Below are 17,730 nucleotides of genomic sequence, written 5' to 3'. Positions count from 1 at the left end.
CTCTGCACTGGAACAAGAAGATAAGTAGTGAAAGCAGAAAGGGCGTGGAGGGAGTTATCGCCACCATGGCCAAGTGCTGACAACAATACGATCAACAGGGGGATGTGCCTGTAGGCATAGTCAGTTTATAGTCAGTACTGTGCACACAGAATACCTGCACACACAGGAAATGCAGGATTTATCATCCGTAGCAGGAGGCAAGAGGCAGAGACATTAATCAGACAAGACAGCTGTGGATGTTTATTAATTCATATGGTTTAAATGACATTTGTGACCCAAGATTATCTTGACACGCACACACACGCACACAAATCCCACCAGAGAGACATACAAAGAAGTAATATTTAAGATTCCAGGAGCCCTTAAAACATTCAGCTTTCGTCTCACAATATCAACTCCATACAGTGTTTTAAACAAACCCTGACATCAAATGTAAACATTTCTGAGAACACAGTTCGCCCGGCGCTTCCTTCACATGTAAACTGCAAGAGCGCTCCATTGGCTAGATACCAAATACGTGTTTATAGTGCAAAAGGTGGATTTTTTGCACTCTCTAGTGACCGAGTGTGGGAATATCCATGTGTAAAATCCATTTGAATTTCACAGTTGTGCTAAAATCCCAATGCAAAGAGTCCGTTTCATCTATTTATAACAGCTAAAAAATAATTTCAGACGTTTTGCATATAGAGATAAAAATTCAAACACTGTCGTTTGTTTTCTCTGCCTCGGATTCGAGAGCTGAGGGTCGACGTTTTAAAAGTTACATCTCGTCCTTCACTCGAGCGCTCACATTTTCGGTGCAGCGCGCAGAATTTTGAGGCAGTGAACATAAAGAACTAATACTCAGGAATAATCAGTGAAATGAGCAAAGGCTTCCTCTGCGACTCAATCACAAATCTAAACAGTCTGAACAAAGCAGCTCATTTGATTTCCTTTTTTTTAACATTACAGTGCAACAATTTGTCTAATATATAAGGAACTGTAATATTAACTGTTGCTGAATACAGCACTTCTGTATCAGCTTCTTTATTGCACAAAACGTGAAGCCTATAAGAGCCTCACAGACCAGCCTCACTTACTGCATCAAAATCCTTTTACTTACTTTTTTTTTTATGTGGAACCCTTTCTTGTCTTTTACCCAACCTTTTTTTATTTTCCTTCATTTCCATTAGTTGATACAGTATTTCAGGATGTTTTCTTTTCAACCTTGATACATGTTCCTTTCACTTTTACTCGTCAGACATTGCAAACTGATGGGTTTTGTCACAATCCAGGTAAGAGTTCTCATCACATCTGGCCACGTGTGAACTTCATCTTAAGGTAAGTTGACCTCTTTGGAGGTTTCAACTATCCTGGTACATCAATAGGAACTATTCTAACTTAGGAAGTAAACGTACAGTATCAGTACTTATATCAGCTGCATTGGTGTAGGCAGGAACTGGATGTTAATCTTCCTTGTACAGGAAAACAAATAAAACAGTATGTCTGTTTAACAAACATCTGTTACATGACATCACCTATTTTTTCCCCTTCACACCACTGAGAGCAGCGGGTGTCTGCAGTTCTCTGCCCATCCATGTGTCCATAAGTTTGTATACCTTAAGATGGACACCTTTGTTCATCTTAATCAAGGACATGATACCTTTTGAAGGTTTTCGGGGATTGTCTTTAAATTTGGAAGTTCAAGCACGAACTGATTAGAATTTGGTAGTCGGTGTTTAAAGGTCGCTGAGAGCTTTTGGCTTAATTCACACTGTGATATCATTTCTCACAATAGCTTAAAAGGATATGTTATTTATAAAATTATAACATTTTATGTTCAAATAGTAAAAAAGTTACCCGCAGAGAGACATGGATGTAAAGTGCGCTTTGGTAGGCAGAGAAATGCAACCGTGGGGTTTCCAGCCGTTCCCGCTGGCTTATAATTCAAATTCAGTATAAAGTATGTGGGTTGAAATGTTGAGATTTAGCACAGCACACACAGACGTACTGTGGCCAAGGGATATTTTTTGAGGGGTTTTGGGTGAACCAAACCCATCAGTTTCTGTTTTCCTACATCTGCTCCATCCTCATATCCATGACAGTCCTCCGTTACTCTCCAAAAGTATTCATATTTTCTAATCAACCTGAATCTTCTAATCTCAGCTCTGTTTCTCTTTACCCTGATCGGACCTCACCCCCCCCCACCCCCCTCCCCTCCCTCCTCCCTCTCTCTGATGGGTACAGGACACCGAACACATGGAAAAAGGGGTCAGGGTCTTTTTCCCTGCAACAGAATGAATTTGGCACATGATGATTGGCGGCACAGCGCTGCCGCTGAGTGAGGGCGGGATTCACTTCAGTCCCTCGTCTGTGCTCTTGAACATGAGGATGGCGTTGGAGATCTTGAGGGCGGGGCCTAGCTTAATGCTCATGATCTTCACAATGTCAGTCTGGGTCAGCAGCAGGAAAGCCTCCCCGTCGATCATCTAGAGAGACACAAATGTGGAGGTAGTAAGTGGAGAAAAGTTTGTTCCATCTGGTCAAATATCAAATTATAGTAGCCCCTAGCAGTGAAATCCACTCAGAAATATTATACAGCTGCAAACATGTAAGAGTGCAAGACAGTCTAAACAGCATCAGTAATGAATGACATGTTTACACTTCACCAGTAAAGACTGCAAATCTTTATTCATCCTTCAGTTATTAATCCACAAGCATTTGATGGTCTCACCTCTTCTTTGAAGAGACGAGCCTGTTCTTCACAGCCAATTAAATTTTGGACAAATCTGAAGACCTGCGGCACAGATGCAGCGGATTTCAGGTAATCGTATAAGTCAGAGAAAGAATGTAAATAATTATGGAGGCGAACGACATTTTCCCACCTCCTCGACGCTCCATGCGGCCACCTGGCTGGCGTGAATGCCCTGAACGCCGGGCAGCAGCTTGCAGTGCTGTTCCCAGCACAAAGACAGAGTGCGGTCTGATTGGTTGCTCAAAGCTGACATGAACAGTGATGGATACACTCCCTGTGAGGACATGTCTGTGCACAGAAACATACATACACATGATGAAACACGTGATTGTACAAACATGGAAATTTGAGGGGAATACGAGATACATGAGCTGACTGGATGTTTGTTGCAACTGTTGCCTGTCTAAATACTGTATCTAGAATCTTATAAAGACAACATGATTGTAAAATTATCTTAAAAGCATTAAGTAATTATATAAGATAAATACGTTGACAACCATTTAATTTTGGGTATCATAGCAGAAAAAGCAACGGTTAATTCATTTCTATTAGATTGCTAGGCTCAGTGGAAGTTCTAAAAACTTCACCGGTGAGTTAAAAAAGGTCTGGCGGCCTTTTCACAGTAACAAATACAGCATATCAAACAATTAACATGCAAATCTTCTGATTAGATTATTAGTATTTCTTGTTTTGAGGTGAGGTGCTGCGAAAACAAAAAAACAAACAGTGCAACTTACTCTGGTAGTCCCTCTGTTGATTCTTTCTGTATTTGGGAGGACGACCAATCCTGAAAATACAGAAAATGAATGCGAGAAAAAACAAACATGCATACAAATACATGGACACCACTTTACCTGCCACGGTAATGAGTCTTCTTAGTCCTCTGACCAAAGAAGAGGTTTCTCTTGCACTCTGAGTCTGATAGGTCAGCCTTCAGCCTACCCTGGTTACGCTCAGCCAATGGGCAGCCGGATATGCAGTGATGGGCGGTGAAACGACCGGTGACATGGCCTGAGCCGTCACACCCTGGAGTTGGACACTTCCTGTTTCAAAGACAAATATCAACTTTATCGTCAAATGGAGATATGCTTTCTGTGCATTTTAGCATCTAAAAAATTCTAATTTTTTTTTTTAAAGTTGGGACTCTGTGTAAAATGTCAACAAAAACATGACCCCGTCCCAACTTTTTTTAGATCATTGACTGATAATGTCAAATTCAAAATGATGATCCACTTTCTCAGTTCAAATATTTGACTTTTTTATTCTGTTTTCATTTAGGTTTTACACATCATCCCAAGTTTTTGGAAAAATCATGCATTTAATGACAGGATGACAGAGCTGAGTTCAGGATTTACCTGTTGTGGAAGCTGTATTTGTTGGTTCTGGGCTGACTGATGGGTTTACAGGGAACAGAGGAGGTGTAGGTGGACTGGCCTGTAGCAGGAGGCTCCCTCACACCTACATATATACAAACACAGAGGAGAACATTCACATACACTCATAGGCTGACATTCACAATCACGGCATTGATTATGCCTTAAAGAAATCATGTAAATAACAAGTGGCAAACCGTGAGGCTTTAAAAAGATCCACTAATGTCCACATGAGACTGGCTTTACAACAGAAAAAAACCATTTGGTCTATAAAGTCACCCATTTAACTTGTATTAAATCTTAAAGTTATGGATATGCCTGACAATGTAGATTCAATCATTACCTAAGAACAGTTTCTGTTAATCCAGTTTTCTTATTGTTAGGTAAAGTTAGCATGCCATTAAATATCACAGTGAATTACACTTGCTATGTAAGCTAGCTTGTCAGTGCTAGCATTAGCCAATATCTTAGCAGCACTGCCTTCAAAGTTCAACAAAATATTAAAATAAAGTTTCAGAACAGTCCGTAACACAATACTGATGTCACTGTGGCCACTTCTATCTTTTATATACAGTCTATAGAAGATACCAATAGGCTTAGAATTTTTGACCTCCAGTTTTAAGTGAAGAAAAAGGAGTCACATGAGGCTGGTTGCTACCATGCGGTTGCTGTGTTTTAGTGTCCCGTGGAGGGATTTTAAGCGGGTGACCGGTTGCCTCGCACCAGCCTGCTGGATGGATGTCTGGGTGATCTGAGTCTACCCACTCATCATAGACGTGACTCCAGCCATCATAATGGATCTGAACAAGAAGAAGAGAGCGGGCTGTAATAGATATAAATACTCCACATGCACTCAAGCTCAAAATGTACAGAAATCAACAGTCAAATGTAAAGTATGACACAGTAATTGGACATGGAAGATCTTATTCCTGCAGACCTATCCAAACTGACAGGCACACATTAAACAAACTTTATTGTTTCTTCTGTTTACTTTTCTTAGTCTTTGTTCTGTTATTTCTGATGACTGATCCGATCATCTACACACACACAATCCACTTTATTGATCTAGTCTTTTATCTCTGTTTGTCTTCTTCACTTCTGCAAAATTCTTGTTCAAACAGTTCCTGACGAGGCAAGATGGTTTAACCCATGAGACTGGCACCTTCTGCTTGTTTTCCAGGTTTGATTCATTGCATCAGTTAGATTGCAGGTTGCGCGAGCACCTTGGTTTATCTGGATGCTGATGGTCAGACCGAAGGGATCATATGCTTGATTGTCAGGATGGTCGGTCTTTGAAAGCGGAGCTCAGAGAGGTTGAAAAGTGGTCCACTGAGATGATATTTGATCTCCAGACTTGTTTATTGTTTTATTTATTGAAGCACAGCTGCTGAGCATAAGGAAAAAGTTCTGGAGCAGGAATGTATATCTAATTTACTCTGATGATTGATGAAACTTGATTTTTTTTATTGTCATCAAACCAGTCTTGACTCCTTTTTTTATAAAGCTGATACTGGGATTATGTTTAATTGTGTTGCTCCCAGCTCTTTCACTGATTCTTGGGATCTTTAAATCTTTAGGAATCGATCAATCAATTAATTTTCTTCAAGAAAATGGGTTCAAGTAATCATTCCACAACATTAAAGAACTACACAAAGTTGTACCTTAATGCGATGCGTGTCCACCTCCTCAACTGTAGCCACTCTTATGAGACCGGGACTTCTCTTGTCCACAGCCTCCAGTTTCATCTGAGGCTGAAAGCTGTGAGGTGACCGCTGGAGCAGAGGATGATGGGATTTCACATTCACGTTGACAACAAAACAAACTAGACATATTTTCCATTAATCTGTGACTTTACTGTTCGTAATGCAAGCTCTTCTTTACTTTTTATCTGCATTCTCACCACTTTAAAGGCATCAGCAGCCACTGCTTTGGATCCTGTCTCCTCCAAGTATCGAGACCAGGAGAACCGGCCCTGGTCTGGATAATCTGGTGCAGGAAAAAACTTTCACCAACGTAAACAGCAATAAAACCTTACACAGTTTTGCCTGACTTTATATATCACTTATTAAAAAACAGCTTTTGTAAGTTTTAAGCATAGATACATATGTCAGGTACTAACTTTTAACTGTCACACGTTCATCCTCAGTTTAACGGTAATGAAAGAAAAAAAAGAGGGCAAGTGTACAAAAAAGTAACTGAGCAGAACTCATGATGAACCCATGATATGACAATGAGCACGGATAAACTACTGATTAACAGGGATCACATTCCTCACCTTGGGGTGGTGTTAGAGGGAGGTTCCTTTCTTGGCACCAACCAATAGGATGAATGTACGGACTGCTGGAATCACACCTGCATGTTGTGACACACAACAATATGCACAATTTAGGTTCAATAGAAATTTCTGCGAACTCACAGGAAAATTAAGACTGAACTGATGAGAGATTATGCTGCAGGAAATAAATCAGCATCTAGCTGTTGAAGAAAGTGAAACTTTTAAATCCTGAAAGATTTGTGTTTCTCTCTGTTGAAGTGATCTAAAGACACTTGTTTAGTAGTATTGTATCCATAGTGACATTGATGTAAAGGTGGATTTGTTGTACTGCTCTGAATCTCTGTGAAGATTGTGTTACAGCAATGTCAGTGTTTGCACGACACTTTTTTTCTGCATCGCTCTGTAAACAATCTGAGCTGACTGTGTTGAATATTGAACGACAAATACTTTTACTGAAACACAGGAGCGAGAAAAGAGAGAGGTGAAAAAAAGAGAAAGCAGCACGCAGAAAACTGGCACATGCGCTGAAACGAGTGAGCCAGATAAAAGTCCAGCCTGTTACGCTTTGTTTAATGGAGGCATTATCTTTACGCTAACCAATACACCGTGCTTATGCAGCTCGGCTGCTGTAGTCTGAATTGCCGTGATATGTACTGAAAAAGAAATCGGATACATGGAAAACATATTAGATGTTCACACTGAGAAAAGTCCAAGGGTTTTGGATTTTTTTTGCAGACAGACGAACCTTTACTTCTGAGCAAGGTTGCCTCTCTAAAATGTTCTGGAATGAACATTTCACAAACGTAATTTTATAATCTGAAATGGTCACATATCACCTATGACACAGCATCAAACAGCTGTTCAGTCCTAATAAAGGTATGAATTTCGTTCCACGGGATTCAGAACTTTTTGCAAACTCTAGCAGCCATCATTAATCTGCCTTAACAATGCCAACTGCTCCCCTCTTGATTAAACTCAAACCTCCAGCTACACCAGCAGAATAGAGATATTATAATTACCCTTTTCTATGACAGCGCGAAATATCTAAATAGCTGTATTCTCACCGATACTGCTTCAGATTTATATGAACATATCAAAAGCCCAATCACAGTATACTTTTAGAAATCCCTTAAATCATTTCCCAAAAGCATTCAGAGAGATGCTATGACTCACCAGTAGTCATATGTGTCATCCCAGTTGTCAAAATGAACCAGGAAGCGGTCGTCCACCACATCGGTGATGGTTGCTACACAGATCAGGGAGGGGTTCATACGATCGACGGCCTCCAGCTTCATTCCTATCTCGAAACCACACTTCACATCGATCTGGAAAACCAGGGGAAGCGTTACCTTCTTTGGTGTGCTGTTGAGCCACTTGTCAAGATTTTTAGATTATGATCTCCATGCATTCGGTATTTACATTAAAATTATCCAGGACCTTATTAAACAAAACAGTTCAGTTTGTCTTCAGTGCTGCATGATCATGATCTAAGGTGCACATTTCTTAAATTATTACATTTCATTATAATAGCTGAAGTTGGGAATTTTCCTTGCACTGAATCAGTCACCTCATCCAATACGTGTGTGTGTGGTTAAAACAGCCAGCATATATTATACTGCACAGAGATGGTTACCCTTCCGGGACTGGCAAAAAGTTCTTTGGGAGCCACTTGTGCTTTAGTCATTCTCAGATAGTTGGTCCAAGTAAACTCCTCCTCTTTACAGCCTGCAGGAAGCACAGAAATACAGAGAGGAGTCACATGTTGGAAGATTTAGAGGATTTAGAGGAATTGTTTTCACATCTGTGTGCTTTAAATGTAAAAATGCCAGGAGAGACTCAGCTGAGCTCAGTAAAAACACTAGATCTCATTACTTAATCTGCACCAAAAGAAACCATGCGCTCTAAACTTCTTGTGTCGATAAAACACACACTGGGATGGCAAATATTTTTTAAGAATTTATTTAGTGTAAGAATAAGTATGACCTCTGACCTTTGGGGGTGTGCAATTTGTGCCCTGTGCTCTCACACCAGCCTGCAGCGTGGATGTCGGGAGAGTTGGCATTCACCCAGAAGTCATGACAGTCAGAGTAGCCATCAAAATGGAGCCGCAGCCGGTAACCGCAGACCTGACATGACATATCAGAAGAGGAGACACCTCAGTGAACTCATTCTGCATCCAAAGCATTCTGTGAATACATGAAAATGATCCTAAATAAGAAGCCTGGCGGCGACGGTCCACTGGCTCACCTCAGCCACAGTGAGGACAAAGTACATGGACGGATGCTGCGGGTCGATGCCTTCCAGCTTCATCCCCTGTTTGAAGCCGTTCTTCACTGTCGGCACTCTCTGGGACTGGAACATGAAACAACAGCAAAAGTTTCCGTACAACAAGGAGATGGAAGCAAAGTCTGCATAAAAGATTTTTCTGGGGAAACTGAGTGACAGCAAAGAACAGAGAAACCATCCGAACACCGCAAGAAAAAAGAATAAAATAACAGGGATTATGTCTTCATCTTAATGTTTTTTACTCTTTTATTCCAAGATTAGGTTTTTCATCGCTGTTATACAAACCTTTAGATTATTTTAAAATCAAACTCCAACATTTAGTACAGAGGTGTCAAACGTAAGGCCCGGGGGTCAGAATTGGTCCGACAAACACTCTGACTGCAATCCAGTCCGCTTAGACAGGTTTGGAAAATGGCATCAATTTTGGACTTTTAACTGTATTTTTAAACATTTTATAACTTAACTGATGAAGACCATGGACATTTATACCACACCAACATAACTACGTAGTAGCTAAACTATTCTGCTGGATACACTCACAGCTCAAAAAAAAGAAGCAAGTTCTTTGAATTAACATACACTTTCTGTTTTGGAATAGTCTCAGCAATGAGCTTTCTTTTGTGTAATTTTCAGCACTTATTTCTTACAATTTTAGCCCAATGAGCTGCGCTGACAGATTTCTTTCATTTGATACAGCAGTGTTTCTTTATTGTGTAGAAAAACGGAGACGTACTGCTGAAATTGCACTTCTTTTCTTACGCTGAGATACTTCAGAGATTAAAAGTGTAACTAAAGTTCTTTACACTTACAGAAAGGAGAGTTTCACTGATTTGGCCCGCTTCACTTCAAAGTGGGCACAATGTGAAATTAGTTTTAAATCCTTGATTTAATATATGAACATATGGCTTTGGCGACATAAATTACTTTGTCCCTCTCTTGAGAGTGCTACACTCAATTTTGCTCCGAGCAATAGATTTGATTGCCTACTACGTTTAAAACAAGTTTTAAAATCCTTTGATGTGTGTGTGTGTGTGTGTGTGTGTACATACCTCTTGGAAAAGCTTGTTAGGAGCAGCAACAGCTTTGGTCTCCTCCAGGTACTGAGCCCACGTCCACTGCTCTGTCTTACTGTCTCCACCTTCAGCAAACAGACACCATCATTTATTACATTTATAAAATTATTTATTACAATTTACAACTAATGGAAACAGTCAGAAGAAGATAATTTAATGGCATGTCAGATGCAGCGGAATTTAAAAAATCAATGCCTGCTGTGAAACTCCAACATTATGCCTTCTATACACTCTGCGTACTTCTCATTTTCGACCTTGCATGTTTTTTTTTTTTTTTCAAATAACTTGAAACAAGAAAGGCTATGTAATGAAAGGATAAAGAAGGACACACAGCTTCTGGATGAAGTAAAGAGATGATGTGATTTTATGTGATGTAGTGTTGCAGCTTAGTAGTAATAGCATCCAGTGAAAGATGATATGCGTCCAACAAAACCACTGATGCAAGAAATAAATGCTCCAACCTCCTCTGATGTGTCGGCCATCTGCTTTAGAATCATCCATTTTCTCATCCTTAAAAAGAAAACACGAGAAAGCGTACAACAGGAAACGGTGAGATGGTAGTCACGCATAAAAGCAACTTTAAAACTGAAATAGCAACGCGGTTCCACCGTGCCCTCGATGTCCGAGTCTTCCTCAGATGGACTCAGGTACTCCTTCCTTTTCCTCTTCCTCATGGGCTTCAGGTGATCGGGGTTGAGGGAGACTCTCCCGCCTGCTGGCACCTTCTCCACGCCAATGCTCCTCCTGAGGCGCGGGGAACGAAAGATGAGCTTATGCACGTGGAGCGAGGCGCGTAAACATAAAGGCCGAGCAGCAGGGCACATACTTGTCAGTGATGGGGTCTCTGCGGAGCTCTTCTGTGTAGGTCCGCTGAGCTCTGGGATTATGGTTCTGTTGTCCTGGATCAACCTGGACTTCAGCTTTGACCGGCACCAACCTCTCTGGCTCCAGGGCCACGCCCCTCCCAGAGCTGGCAGGAGCCGACGCATCTGTCACAGACAGGGCTGCAGGTGAAAACACGCCCGTCTGCATCTTTATTGAATATTCTTTGACTTTTCAAAGTTTCTCAGCTGGATTTTAAATGTCTACAAAGAAATCTGCAGCTGCAACCTCTTCACTTGTAAAGAGAAGCTCTGCTACAGCTGATGTAATTACCACTCATTTATGCTTAATACACACACACACACACACACACTGATGACTGAGCCCATGCTGTTTAGTACTTCAAATAAAAGTGCAGGCTGTTTAAACACGTGTAACACAAGAACTAGTTTAACTCACTGTTATATTTGAAATATCACACATGGTATAAAAGCTGCTTTGGTTATCAAATATGTGTTAAAATATAACAAACACATGTGGCTAAGTAGTATAAAAATCTGTTATCCTGGAGGTGACCGGTTCCAAACTGTTTTCTGCTCTGTGTGCAAAATGTAAATGATTCACCAGAGTGCAGTATTTGTGTGTCTGTGCCTGATATTACTATGACCTTACGTAACCACGAGTCTACCTGGCTTGTCTGGAACTCTTTCTGCGTCAGTGGATCTCCCAGAAGTCCCTGCTGCAGGTTCAGCAGTGCTGCTGGCAGTGCCCGGGGTGATCAATGTGCTCAGAGCTCCTAAGTCACTCACACAGAACTACAAGACAAATACACGCACACACGCATCAGTGCACCATCTGTCAAAATGTGTCCGTGTCTTTACAAACTGTATGCTGCTTTAAAAAAAATAAAAAAATTTAAAATTAAAAAATAATAATAAAAAAAAAAAAAAATATATATATATATATATATATGTGTGTGTGTATATTATTGTTGCTGCTTTCTTGTCTGTTCTGTCTCACAGCCTTTAAAGAGTAAAGAAAACTAAATATGATGATTTTAAAGATTTGTATTCTTATTTTGATTAGCATATCCTTTTTTCTTTTTTAAATCTGCACTAACGAGCCTCACATTTTCTTTAGGTGGTTCAGTTTTGTCGCTGTGCTCTCCTTAAAACTACTCAAATCAAGTGAGATCCAGTTCTTTCTGACCCAGAGTGTTAAATTATGACTTTGTTCACATCAGCAGGTAGGCACTCAGTTTGCTCATTGCTGGCATATAAAAAAATGCTTGAATGAAGATATGTAAAATAATAATAATACAATTCTAAGCTGATTTTTATACATGTGAGAAGTTATTCAGGACTTTGTCGAAAAAGAAATAAAAACAACTTTCAATGACTTTTTTTGAAACCACAGCAAAGCTTAATATCGTTTTACCTTGAGGTTGCTACTGGGCAGGATGGCCATTCCCTCCTTCAACTCTAGGACATGGACAATGCTACAAGCTCCGCCCACCTGTGCTGTCAGTGTAGGCGTTGCCATCTCATTGGCTCTGCTTCCTTTACCTGGGTTACCCACTGCAACAGCTGGAGTCACCTCCACCTTCTGATGGGCAGGAGCTGAGGAAAAAGATGCACTCGGAATAATAAAGCACAAAGTGATGTACTTCATTGTCATCTGCTTTACTCACTATAAATGGTAAAGGAAAAACAGCGCTCTGTTGCCATGACAACCAGGCAAATAGTATTTGTTTATTTCTGTAGATTTGCAGACAGGCTTGGTTATCAGCACGCTTCACAAAACTGTTAAACAGCTGCTAATATCATCACTCAGTTTTCACACTCAGTTTTACTGCACATTTCTCTGACATGAGAAACTGCAATAGAAATCAGTATCTGCTGGTTATTAGTGTTATATTATTGTTATTAGTGATTAACACGTTTGTAAAAGACCCGGGGGCACAGACCCGGCCTCAGAGAGGGTCACAAGCTAATGTGCTTCTAACGCCAAGTCAGATAAATGGGAGGATTATGTCGGGAAATAAATTCTGTCTGTTTTTTATTTTTATTTCAGTTCATTAAAGTATTTTTTCCCCCCAAAACTTTGTTATGGTTTTTATTTCAGTAAGTTTTTATTTTAAGTAACAACAACAGTCTTGGTTTATCTAATACAGAGCAGAGATTTTGGAAGCAATCAAACTCTTTTCTTAATGTTGTTGTTATTTTGGACAAACACAGTTTTAATTACCTGATTAACTCTTTTGTTAATAAAATTAAAAAAGTAAAAAACTTCCATGGCTTTGGTGAGCTAGAGCTAACGTCTCAGAAAGTGTTGCTTTGTCCGGCCAACACATCAAAACTTAAAGGTTTTCACTAACAAACATGATAATATTGAACATGGAAACTCTGAATTAAAAATTATGCATTAAAACTTATTAATTAATTATGAACAGGCATTGGAAGATTTGTCAGGATTTGCACATGCAGTGAGGAGTGGCTGAGTGAACTCTATGTACTACCAGTCAAAAGTTTGGACACGCCTTCTCATTTAATGTTTTTTCTTTATTTTCATGACTATTTAAACTGTAGATTCTCACTGAAGGGATCACAACTAAGAATGAACACATATGGAGTTATGTAGTAAACAAAAACGTGTGAAATAACTTGTGTTTTATATTTTAGATTCTTCAAAATAACCACCCTTTGCTTCTGTTACTGCTTTGCACACTCTTGGCCTTCTCTCAATGAGTTTCATGAAATGGTTTTCCAATAGTTTTGAAGAAGTTCCCAGAGATGCTCAGCATCTTGTTGGTCCTTTTGCCTTCACTCTGCGGTTCATCTAATCCCAAACCATCTCCTGTGCCTTCAGTTTTGAATAAGTTCCCCAACAGTGTCACCAGCACAGCACCCCCACACCATCACACCTCCTCAATGCTTCACGGTGGGAACCATACATCTAGAGACCATCAGTTCACCTTTTCTGCGTTGCACAAAGACACGGCGGGTGGAACCAAAGATCTTAAATTTGGACAATGAGACCAAAGCACAGATTTCCACTGGTCTAATGTGTTTTGTGCTAATTTTGATAATTGTATTTCAAACAAATCTCTTCTGCTTGTATTAGTTTCTTAGCAGCTATTTGACCATAAAGGCCTGATTCGCAAAGTCTCCTCTGAACAGTTGATGTACAGATCTGTCTGCTACTGGAACTCTGTGTGGCATTTATCTGGGCTCTAATCTGGGTTGCTGTTAACTTGTGATTTCTGAGGCTGGTCGGATGAATTTATCCTCAGCAGCAGAGGTAACTCTTGGTCTTCCTTTCCTGGGCCGGTCCTCATGTGAGCCAGTTTCATTGTAGCGCTTGATGGTTTTTGCAACTGCACTGCATTCAAAGTTTAGTTATTTTCCGGACTGTCTGACCTTCAGTTCTTAAAGTAATGAGAAGGTGTGTCCAAACTTTTGACTGGTAGTGGATGTGGCATCTTTAACAATCCTTAAACCATCAGCTGGGCCCGATTCCAGGAAGCAGGCTTAGTAAACAACTTTGAATTTGTTAACCCTAAATTGAAGGAAACACTGTTTTTTCCCCCCCCCTGAACGACAAGTAACTTCAACTCTGAGTAGTTACCATGGTTACCAAGTTTCTCTCTCTGACTCCTCCCCTCTTGATATGCACAGTTTAATTTCTCCTTCATAAAGTCGCTGTCAAAGTGCACAACGCAGCAAATTCATTCACAGAAGAGGGCATGCTTAGTTCACTGTTTTCTGTATGTAACATAACAGCGATTACATCTTAGACTTATTGTCAGTTCAGATTTAAATCTATAGACTCGGTCTTTCTAAAGCTGAATCTTGTGAACAGTAATGCAGCTGTCACACTGTCAGTCAGTTTGCCCACACTTTAAACATTTGCTGCAGCAATCACTGTTTAAGTTATCAATCATGTGTTGTGCTGTAATCAGTCACACTGATGGAAAAATGACTGTCACAGCTGAGTCTTGGAGATGTTGAGAATATTTGATTGAAGATGAGCGTGAAATGACTAAAACTGAGTTCAATGTTTTTTTACAGTGACGTTTAAGGATGCGCTCAGATAAGCATCATGGATTCAGACTGGATCAGGTCTGGATCCAGCTCATCTCCTCCAGATCCATTCATTGTGGCTTAATTTGTCCCGATACAATCTGTATTCCTCATTTAAAGAGCCTCACCCTCCCAGAATTACACTAAAATATCTCAAATCTATCTGAACAACATGTAAACAGCTCTATAAAAGCTGAGACATTTCTAAAAACGTGTTTGTCCATGCTAACATGCAAAGTCTTACTATCAGGCTACCGGTAACTGAGTAAAACATCTCTGCTGTTGCCGTAAGAGAGCCATCATCTATCACTGAAGGCTGATATTACATAAAATTACGAACGCTTACACTGGGGAACATTAAAGCACAGTTTTTCCTCTAAATCTAATTAAAAACTTTTATCCAGTAATGGCAGACATAATGAAATCCTCTGTGAAAAATGAAATTCTTACAGCCCATCAGTACATTAAATTTTTACTGAATAATTATTGGGAAAAAATGTAATGGTTATAAACTGCTGCAATAACTGTTTTTTTACTGAACCAAAACTGACTTGAGGGCAGACTGTCTGTTGCCGTCTAGGTTACTAATCTCACAGGAGGTCCATCGGTAAAGTGTGGCTCGTCTGTTTCTCCAGATTTTTATCTTCCCGGACATCTCCTAGATTTTGTCCCTGTCAGGTTACAGCTGAATCATTAGGGTTAAAAATCAGAACTATAGCTTCATCTAATGAAAAGTTTGCTAAATAATCACCGCAGTCAGTACAGAGAAGTTAGATATTTCATATCGAACATTTATATTGTGCATGATGATGACAGAATGGCTCGTGGCTCAATAAAATGACTCTTTTCCGCACTTCTAAACGGACTAAAAGGAGGCTCTGCTCCTTGTTTACCTGTTGCCATGGTGAATCTGCCCTCCTAAAGTAAAAGAGGTCAATTTTAACATTTTAATTTAAATGTATCCAGCTAATGATTTTATTAGACTGAGATTTAAAGCGGATGACTTGTTCAATGAAAAGAAAAGATAAGTTTTTAATTAACAATTTAATTTTCATTGGGGGGGTTTTTTTAATCACAAATGCAGCTTTTTCATCAATAAACTTGACCTGAATTACTGACAGAATGATCTGAAGCCGTTTAGTAAGTCTATGAAGGTTTTCTGGAAATGAAGACTCAGAGTTGATTTTTAAACTCACAGCTTTGTGAACAGGGACCTAATAAGATGAGTTGCATCTTTTGTGTATATATTTCTATGTGATGTTATTAAGTCAACCATTAAAATGACCCTTGTTTTGTAATGTGATGCCTGTGAATTAGGTTAAACATTGCAGGTGTAAATTCTGAACTATGACCTTACAATTTGCCTGGTAAATTATTACACTGCTGGTTACTTAAAGGCTCACTTCTCAATTCGTTTTTCAGTCTAATGAGATCAGAAGACGCGATCAGTGTTTTCCCCAACAGTGCTTTAGTAGAGTATGTATCTGTGAACATCCTTACATATGAGTTCACCTGGTAGCAAGAGAGCAGTGGTGGTGTGGGGCTGAGGCCGAGCCTTCTTGGTCACACCATCACCCCCGCAGATGAGGATTGTCTCTGTGGGAGACGAAGATGACGGATCCATAGGGGTGCAGTCCGGTTCTTTGGCTGGAGCCTCCATGTTCACTTTGGCACTCATGACGGCGTCCCAGTGTGTTGTGCTGGAGCACTGGGAGACACAGCATGAGAAATAGCACAAAGTAATGCTGTCTGGTTATCGGGTAACAGCTTTAACATTGTGTGTTAAAGATTTATAGAGGAGACTGTACCCAAAACCTGAGGAGGGAGTGCCACAGTATGGACGGGAGAGTAATCCCGCCAATTTAAGTTTTCATTTTTATGTTGTTTCTTGTTTTTAAATATATTTCTTTATTGGAATATGTCTGATTTAGAGGCATATACAAAATTCAAATCTTAAATTATTATATTATTTTCTGCTATCTTGAAACATCTCTTTTTAATTTACCACATTAGCACCGCTTTTATCATTCAACAAAATACTATTTATCCAAAGTACAGGACAGAGAGTTTAAATTTTACTTTAAAATGTAACTACATTTCACCCTCCAAAAAATCTTCCTCTAAAAGTATTTCCAATAAGGCAAAACAGCCATGAACTTTTATAAGCCATGCATTCCTTTCAATAATAAAAGAATAATGGTGACACACCAATATTTACGCGCAAGCTCCCAAGTCTACACACACACACACACCGACAGAGACTAAAATACAGCATTTCAGTTAAAATGGCGGAGGATCTGAAATCCTTGAGGCAAAAAATGTGCTAAAGCAGAGGCTCAATTCCTGTGAAAATCCCATTTAATGAAAAAAGCAACCTTATCGCCCATTCCGGCAATATCTTTAATGAATGAGCAACATTTTCTCCTCATAACAGCGTTAAGTGTGCCGGGTATTTTTGAAACCTTGGCGCAACTGCTTTAAATTTAAAATTAGTATTTAAACCTGCTACGTCAAAGATCCGCTAGCCATTATCAAATGTATATATTAAAGATGATAAGCTTTGTGCTTGATTACATCTCTGACGCCAAAAACGGTTTACCTCGGTGAGGGGAGAAAAAAAAAGAAACAACAGACTGGCGGGTTTCTTTTTAAACCCAGTGTGACTAAAATATGCTTCTGCCTTCTATAATTAGAGGAAAGTTCTAAAATTTGATTTTAATTCGTGTTTTCAGATTTCAGGAACTGAAATTTGGCTTACCAGCTCTGATCTCCTGCGGCTCCGGGGCTTCGACTGCGCATGCGCGGGACCACAGTACAGTCACCGCTCGTTGGCTATAATTTAACGCCAAAAGAAAGACTTCCAGTGCGTCGCTCCACTTTCAGTAATGGTCGATAGGTGAAAAAAAAAAGTGCTCCCTCGATTAGCTGCAAAAGCGTAAAATAGCTGCTGCAACGATTTCTATTTGGCATGCGAGCGAAATGTTCCCGCTTACATCCATAAATACGCGCTCTGCTCATTTCCTCCACAACTGCAGCCTATAATGAGCGAGCGTTTATTATATAATTAGCAGGATATAGGTCATGT

General features: G+C 39.8%; 1 protein-coding gene across 5 annotated transcripts; it reads right to left on the bottom strand.

Annotated features, from left to right (window-relative positions):
• Positions 1–2,192: 2,192 nt before the first annotated feature.
• l3mbtl1 (L3MBTL histone methyl-lysine binding protein 1) lies at positions 2,193–17,658 on the bottom strand. 5 transcript variants are annotated; one of them, XM_084916751.1, is made up of 22 exons: positions 17,404–17,658; positions 16,146–16,353; positions 12,001–12,182; positions 11,252–11,378; positions 10,568–10,745; positions 10,350–10,485; positions 10,203–10,251; positions 9,718–9,806; positions 8,630–8,734; positions 8,373–8,508; positions 8,016–8,107; positions 7,556–7,707; positions 6,383–6,459; positions 6,008–6,093; positions 5,769–5,879; positions 4,718–4,907; positions 4,090–4,192; positions 3,589–3,777; positions 3,472–3,521; positions 2,865–3,022; positions 2,714–2,776; positions 2,193–2,468 (listed from the first exon to the last, which is right to left on the bottom strand). In XM_084916751.1, exons 2-22 carry the CDS (start codon positions 16,321–16,323, stop codon positions 2,334–2,336), a joined length of 2,586 nt encoding a protein of 861 aa, XP_084772877.1. In that variant the 5' UTR covers positions 16,324–16,353; positions 17,404–17,658; the 3' UTR covers positions 2,193–2,333. The 5 variants fall into 5 exon arrangements, with proteins under 5 accessions (XP_084772877.1, XP_084772880.1, XP_084772879.1 ...); XM_084916754.1 differs by having other exon boundaries at positions 3,472–3,497; XM_084916753.1 differs by having other exon boundaries at positions 16,158–16,353.
• Positions 17,659–17,730: the final 72 nt, after the last annotated feature.

The sequence above is a fragment of the Perissodus microlepis genome, chromosome 20 (genome assembly GCF_051167445.1).
Source record: "Perissodus microlepis isolate ML-2025 ecotype Zambia chromosome 20, ASM5116744v1, whole genome shotgun sequence".
Taxonomy (NCBI): Eukaryota; Metazoa; Chordata; class Actinopteri; order Cichliformes; family Cichlidae; genus Perissodus; species Perissodus microlepis.
Note: the sequence above shows the minus strand (reverse complement) of the source record. Positions and strands in the feature narration are given on the sequence as shown.